Source organism: Oncorhynchus nerka, unplaced genomic scaffold (genome assembly GCF_034236695.1).
Source record: "Oncorhynchus nerka isolate Pitt River unplaced genomic scaffold, Oner_Uvic_2.0 unplaced_scaffold_1018, whole genome shotgun sequence".
Taxonomy (NCBI): domain Eukaryota; kingdom Metazoa; phylum Chordata; class Actinopteri; order Salmoniformes; family Salmonidae; genus Oncorhynchus; species Oncorhynchus nerka.
Genome location: NW_027040285.1, coordinates 133264 through 140929, shown reverse-complemented (window position 1 = coordinate 140929; position 7666 = coordinate 133264). Strand labels below are relative to the sequence as shown.

Below are 7666 nucleotides of genomic sequence, written 5' to 3'. Positions count from 1 at the left end.
CTATTTCCAATGGGAGCAGTGGTATGGCATCTCCCCTGTGTGAATTCGCTCATGTCTTTTCATGTTTCCTAACTGGCTAAAACTATTTCCACACTGGCCGCAATGGTATGGCTTCTCTCCTGTGTGTGTCCTCTCAGGTCTTTTCAGGCTTCCTAACTTGATCTGGGAGCAGAGGTGTCGTCTTGATGTTGTGGAGGTCTTTGGTTCCTCCAAGTTTGGTTTTCCTCCTGCCAAAGACAGTGTTTATATAAAAAGAGACTAGAATGAAATCTCCAATTTGTGTAAATTTGTTTACATTGCTTTGCCAAGATAATCCATCCACGTGACAGGTGTAGCATATCAAGAAGCTGATTAAACAGCATTACACAGGTGTACCTTGTGCTGGGGACAATAAAAAGCCACTCTAAAATATACAGTTGTCACACAACACAGTGCCATAGATGTCTCAAGTTTTGAGGGAGTGTGCAAATGGATTGGGGACTGCAGGAATATCCACTGGAGCTGCTACCAGAGAATTGAATGTTGCATTCTCTACCATCAGCCGCCTCCAATGTCTTTTTAGAGAATTTGGAAGTCCGTCCAACAGGCCTCACAACTGCAGATCAAGGACCTCCACATCGTCTGAGATCAGCCACCCGGACATCTGATGAAACTGAGGAGTGTTTATCTCTGTAACAAAGCCCTTTTGTGGGGAAAACTCATTCTGATTCGCTGGGCCTGGCTCCCAAGTGGGTGGGCTTACGCACTTATCATAGGTACACTTCAACTGTGAGAGACAGAATCTAAAACAAAAATCCAGAAAATCACATCGTATGATTTTTAAGTAATTAATTTGCATTTTATTGCATGACAAAAGTATTTGATCACCTACCAACCAGTAAGAATTCCAGCTCTCACAGACCTGTTAGTTTTTCTTTAAGAAGCCCTCCTGTTCTCCACTGATTACCTGTATTAACTGCACCTGTTTGAACTTGTTACCTGTATAAAAGACACCTGTCCACACACTCAATCAAACAGACTCCAACCTCTCCACAATGGCCAAGACCAGAGAGCTGTGTAAGGACATCAGGGATAAAATTGTAGACCAGCACAAGGCTAGGATGGGCTACAGGACAATAGGCAAGCGGCTTGGTGAGAAGGCAACAACTGTTGGCGCAATTATTAGAAAATGGAAGAAGTTCAAGATGACGGTCAATCACCCTCTGTCTGGGGCTCCATGAAAGATCTCACCTCGTGAGGCATCAATGATCATGAGGAAGGTGAGGGATCAGCCCAGAACTACACGGCAGGACCTGGTCGATGACCTGAAGAGAGCTGGGACCACAGTCTCAAAGAAAACCATTTTAGTAACACACTACGCCGTCATGGATTAAAATCCTGCAGCGCACGCAAGGTACTCCCTGCTCAAGCCAGCGCATGTCCAGGCCCGTCTGAAGTTTGCCAATGACCATCTGGATGATCCAGAGGAGGATTGGGAGAAGGTCATGTGGTCTGATGAGACAAAAATAGAGCGTTTTGGTCTAAACTCCACTCGCCGTGTTTGGAGGAAGAAGAAGGATGAGTACAACCCCAAGAACACCATCCCCACCGTGAAGCATGGAGGTGGAAACATCATTCTATGGGGATGCTTTTCTGCAAAGAGGACAGGACGACTCCACCGTATTGAGGGGAGGATGGATGGGGCCATGCATCTCGAGATCTTGGCCAACAACCTCCTTCCCTCAGTAAGAGCATTGAAGTTGGGTCGTGGCTGGGTCTTCCAGCATGACAACGACCCGAAACACACAGCCAGGGCAACTAAGGAGTGGCTCCGTAAGAAGCATCTCAAGGTCCTGACCTAGTCAGTCTCCAGACCTGAACCCAATAGTAAATCGTTGGAGCGAGCTGAAAGTCCGTATTGCCCAGCGACAGCCCTGAAACCTGAAGGATCTGGAGAAGGTCTGTATGGAGGAGTGGGCCAAAATCCCTGCAAACAAAGGTTTCTGTACCAAATATTAAGTTCTGCTTTTCTGATGTATCAAATACTTATGTCATGCAATAAAATGCAAATTAATTACTTAAAAATCATACAATGTGATTTCCTTAATTTTTGTTTTAGATTCCGTCTCTCACAGTTGAAGTGTACCTATGATAAAAAATGACAGACCTCTACATGCTTTGTAAGTAGGAAAACCTGCAAAATTGGCAGTGTATCAAATACTTGTTCTCCCCACTGTGTATAGAGAACCAGTCAAAAGTTTGGACACACCTACTCATTTAAGGGTTTTTCTTTATTTTATTATTACTATTTTCTACATTGTAGAATAATAGTGAAGACATCAAAACTATGAAATAACACAAATGGAATCATGTAGTAAACAAAAAAAGTGTTAAACAAATCAAAATATATTTTATATTTGAGATTCTTCAAAGTAGCCACCCTTTGTCTTGATGACAGCTTTGCACACTCTTGGCATTCTCTCAACAAACTTCATGAGGTAGTCATCTGGAAAGCATTTCAATTAACAGGTGTGCCTTGTTTAAATATTAATTTGTGTTTTTCCTTCTTAGTGCGTTTGAGCCAATCAGTTGTCTTGTGACAAGTTAAAGGGGTATACAGAAGACAGCCCTATTTGGTAAAAGTCCAAGTCCAAATGGCTCAAATAAGCAAAGAGAAACAACAGTCCATCATTACTTGAAGACATGGTCAGTCAATACCGAATATTTCAAGAACATTGAAACTTTCTTGAAGTACAGTCGCAAAAAACATCAAAAGCTACGATGAAACTGGCTCTCATGAGGACCTCCACAGGAAAGGAAGACCCTCAGAAATTGCAGCCCAAATAAATGATTTACAGAGTTCAATTAAGAGACACAACTCAACATCAACTGTTCAGAGGAGACTGTGTAAATCAAGAAGCATGAGCAATGGACCGGTGGAAATCTGTCCTTTGGTCTGATGAGTCCAAATTTGAGATTTCCGGTTCCAACCGACATGTCTGTGAGACGCAGAGTAGGTGAACGGATGATCTCCACATGTGTGTTTCCCACCGTGAAGCATTGATGAGCATTCATGAGTGATGGTGCTTTGCTGGTGACACTGTTTGTGATTTATTTAGAATTCAAGTCATACTTAACCAGCATCGCTACCACAGCATTCTGCAGCGATACACCATCCCATCTGGTTTGCGCTTAGTGGGACTATCATTTGTGTTTCAACAGGACAATGACCTAACCACAACCAGGCTGTGTAAGTGCTATTTGACCAAGAAGGAGAGTGATGGAGTGCTGCATCAGATAACCTGGCCTCCACAATCACCTGACCTCAACCCAAATTGAGATGGTTTGGGCTGAGTTGGACCGCAGAGTGACGGAAAAGTAGCCAACATGTGCCCAGCATATGTGGGAACTCCTTCAAGACTGTTGGAAAAGCATTCCAGGTTAAGCTGGTTGAGAGAATACCAAGAGTGTGCAAAGTTGTTTTTGTATTAGTCAGGGACAGCCCTATTGGGAAGAGATACCAATGGGCAGATCTATTTTATTTGTTAAAACTAAACTACAGCACTTACTTTGATGTGTCAAATCTGATCCTTTCTTCTCTTCTCCTCCGCTCACAGTTCCACTCAGCCCCGTTGTTTTCCTGCAGTCCACCAGCAGCACAGACAACCTCTTCATACCCAGCAGTAAGGTGCTACCAGGAGAGGCACGACACAGGGTCTCCGGGAGGGCGGAAGGGCTAGCATTGTCCTGGTAACCATAAAGAGGGGACACAGACACATATCATTATGGATGCTGATGTCACTGTTGTCATAAAGTGCCTTACAGAAACCCAGACCCAGATAGAGCAAGCTGTATCCTAGACCAGACCAAGCTGTACCATCTGGTGTTCTGATCTGGAGAGACTCTTCTCTGCCTCGTCAGCATCAGGATGTTGTTGAGGCTCCCCAGAGGACCCACGATAGTCATGTCTCTCTCCTGTGTTAACGAGAACATCAAACAGAGGGTGAACTTATTACCATCATCTATTATTACTGTCTATTACAGTCATAGGGTCTTATCAGAGGCATTAATATCTCTAAATTAATTGGGTGCCTTTTGTGTCCCTTTGATATTTTAAGTATAAATTATGCTCCATTATTACATTTTAAAAGCCTGTTATATATAATTAAATCTCATTTAAAAGTCCCAAAAATATGTAGCAATGGCAGATTGACCCTTTAACAATTTATATAGTACTGAACATCATATTGAAGTGAAGAACTTCAGTAGAATGCCCCTTAAAAACCACACATTAATTCAACAACTGCATAGTTTGTGCCCCTGTTTTTAAGACAGTACTCACTGGTGTTAATCTGATATTCTGTCTCCTCCTCTTTCACTCCCAAAACGTCTTCCTCCTTCACCTTTACTGAGATAGAACCTTTTAGAGAGGAAGAGGATGCTTTCTCTTCTTTCCCTATAACAGCCTCCTCTTCCATTCTGAAAGGTTCTTTCTCTCCTTTCACTGTAATATCCTCCTCCTCTTCGTCTTTCACGACAATGTTCAGCGCCAGAGCTTCTTTCTCTCCTTTCACTGTAATATCCTCCTCTTCGTCTTTCACGACAATGTTCAGCGCCAGAGCTTCTTTCTCCGAACAGCAGACATCCTCTTCTTTAGCAGGGGATGAGTAGTTTAATGAGCTCATGGTCAGGGATGTTAGCTAGCTAGTTAGCATTAGCGAATAGCCTAGTGCTAGGCTCAGTATCAATCTTTAACACATTTGCAACTTGAACAAGCAAATTAGGTTCAAGTTAACTTCAACTGAAATGTGTTTTGTACACTGGGATTAGCTAATGTACATTAACATGGCCTAAAACGTAAATTTGTCAGTTTTACCTTGTCTAGCAAGCTACCCAGGTGGTTGAAATAGTATCCGTGTTGTTGTTCCTGAAGAAGCGTCCCGTCCAGTCCATTATACGTCACGCAAGAAGCATCACCTGAAAGACGCTCATCGCCATCTGCTGGCTGGAGTGGGTAACGCAGTTTGGAAACAATAGTTACAACACTTTTTGTATTGGAAAGAACGTCATAATTATTTAACAATAAGCTGATACATTTTCTCTTACGTCTTACAACTAATACTTTCCTGTACACAGACGCGTAATATGAATATGTAGATTATGAATAAATACTTCCATGAATAGGTAGTGTGTTTATACACATTTACTCTGTTAATTTTTTATCTAGATGTGACCATACTATTCCCTTAAAGCTACGCTACAAAGCTACAACAGGTGTAGACATTACCGTAAAATTCTTAATGACAAGCCCTTAACCAACAATGTAGTTAAGAAAAATAAGAGGTAAGAAAAAAAGTTACACAATAAAAAAACTATACCGTGGCTACAGAGTCAATGTGGAGGCTGTATACAGGGGGTACCAGTACAGAGTCAATGTGGAGGCTGTATACAGGGGGTACCAGTACAGAGTCAATGTGGAGGTTATATACAGGGGTACCAGTACAGAGTCAATGTGGAGGCTGTATACAGGGGGTACCAGTACAGAGTCAATGTGGAGGTTATATACAGGGGGTACCGTTACAGAGTCAATGTGGAGGGTGTATACAGGGGGTACCAGTACAGAGTCAATGTGAAGGCTATATACAGGGGTACCAGTACAGAGTACCAGTACAGAGTCAATGTGGAGGCTGTATACAGGGGTACCAGTACAGAGTCAATGTGAAGGCTATATACAGGGGGTACCAGTACAGAGTCAATGTGGAGGCTGTATACAGGGGTACCAGTACAGAGTCAATGTGAAGGCTGTATACAGGGGGTACCAGTACAGAGTCAATGTGGAGGCTATATACAGGGGTACCAGTAGAGAGTCAATGTGGAGGCTATATACAGGGGGTACCAGTACAGAGTCAATGTGGAGGCTATATACAGGAGGTACCAGTACAGAGTCAATGTGGAGGCTATATACAGGGGGTAACAGTACAGAGTCAATGTGTAGGCTATATACAGGATGTACCAGTACAGAGTCAATGTGGAGGCTATATACAGGGGGTACCAGTACAGAGTCAATGTGGGGCTATATACAGGATGTACCAGTACAGAGTCAATGTGAAGGCTATATACATGGGGTACCAGTACAGAGTCAATGTGGAGGCTATATACATGGGGTACTAGTACAGAGTCAATGTGGAGGTTATATACAGGGGCTACCAGTACAGAGTCAATGTGGAGGCTATATACAGGAGGTACCAGTACAGAGTCAATGTGGAGGCTATATACAGGAGGTACCAGTACAGAGTCAATGTGGAGGCTATATACAGGGGGTACCATACAGAGTCAATGTGGAGGCTATATACAGGGGGTACCAGTACCGAGTCAATGTGGAGGCTATATACAGGAGGTACCAGTACAGAGTCAATGTGGAGGTAATATACAGGTGGTACCAGTACAGAGTCAATGTGGAGGCTATATACAGGAGGTACCTGTACAGAGTCAATGTGGAGGTAATATACAGGGGGTACCAGTACAGAGTCAATGTGGAGGCTATATACAGGAGGTACCAGTACAGAGTCAATGTGGAGGCTATATACAGGGGGTACCAGTACAGAGTCAATGTGGAGGCTATATACAGGGGGTACCAGTACAGAGTCAATGTGGAGGCTATATACAGGGGGTACCAGTACAGAGTCAATGTGGAGACTATATACAGGAGGTACCAGTACAGAGTCAATGTGGAGGCTATATACAGGAGGTACCAGTGCAGAGTCAATGTGGAGGCTAAATACAGGGGGTACCAGTACAGAGTCAATGTGGAGGCTATATACAGGGGGTACCAGTACAGAGTCAATGTGGAGGCTATATACAGGAGGTATAGAGTCTAGGAGGTATAGAGTCTATATACAGGAGGTACAGAGTCAATGTGGAGGGTATATACAGGGGGTACCAGTACAAAGTCAATGTGGAGGTAATATACAGGTGGTACCAGTACAGAGTCAATGTGGAGGCTATATACAGGAGGTACCAGTGCAGAGTCAATGTGGAGGCTAAATACAGGGGGTACCAGTACAGAGTCAATGTGGAGGCTATATACAGGGGGTACCAGTACAGAGTCAATGTGGAGGCTATATACAGGGGGTACCAGTACAGAGTCAAAGTGGAGACTATATACAGGAGGTACCAGTACAGAGTCAATGTGGAGGCTATATGCAGGAGGTATAGAGTCTAGGAGGTATAGAGTCTATATACAGGAGGTACAGAGTCAATGTGGAGGCTATATACAGGGGGTACCAGTACAAAGTCAATGTGGAGGTAATATACAGGTGGTACCAGTACAGAGTCAATGTGGAGGCTATATACAGGGGGTACCAGTACAGAGTCAATGTGGAGGCTAGACTCACTCCAATTTGCTTACCACCCAAATAGGTCCACAGACGATGTAATCTCAACCACACTGCACACTGCCCTAACCCATCTGGACAAGAGGAATACCTATGTGAGAATGCTGTTCATCGACTACAGCTCGGCATTCAACACCATAGTACCCTCCAAGCTTGTCATCAAGCTCGAGACCCTGGGTCTCGACCCCGCCCTGTGCAACTGGGTACTGGACTTCCTGACGGGCCGCCCCCAGGTGGTGAGGGTAGGCAACAACATCTCCTCCCCGCTGATCCTCAACACTGGGGCCCCACAA

The 7666-nt window shown here is 43.9% G+C and overlaps 1 protein-coding gene across 1 annotated transcript; it reads right to left on the bottom strand.

The window, feature by feature from the left end:
- Positions 1 to 5007, bottom strand: LOC135570232 (zinc finger protein 791-like). The gene is made up of 4 exons (XM_065016342.1): positions 4322 to 5007; positions 3857 to 3954; positions 3549 to 3726; positions 1 to 227 (listed from the first exon to the last, which is right to left on the bottom strand). Exons 1-4 carry the CDS (start codon positions 4662 to 4664, stop codon positions 1 to 3), a joined length of 846 nt encoding a protein of 281 aa, XP_064872414.1. The 5' UTR covers positions 4665 to 5007.
- Positions 5008 to 7666: the final 2659 nt, after the last annotated feature.

Bases quoted from the DNA above. Each gene is read 5' to 3' on its own strand.
- LOC135570232 (XM_065016342.1), bottom strand. From the start codon at position 4,664: ATGAGCTCATTAAACTACTCATCCCCTGCTAAAGAAGAGGATGTCTGC. The intron at 3,955-4,321 runs GTGAGTACTGTC...TCGTTAACACAG, and splicing joins AGAATATCAGATTAACACCA to GAGAGAGACATGACTATCGT. The intron at 3,727-3,856 runs GTACAGCTTGGT...TATGGTTACCAG, and splicing joins CCAGATCAGAACACCAGATG to GACAATGCTAGCCCTTCCGC.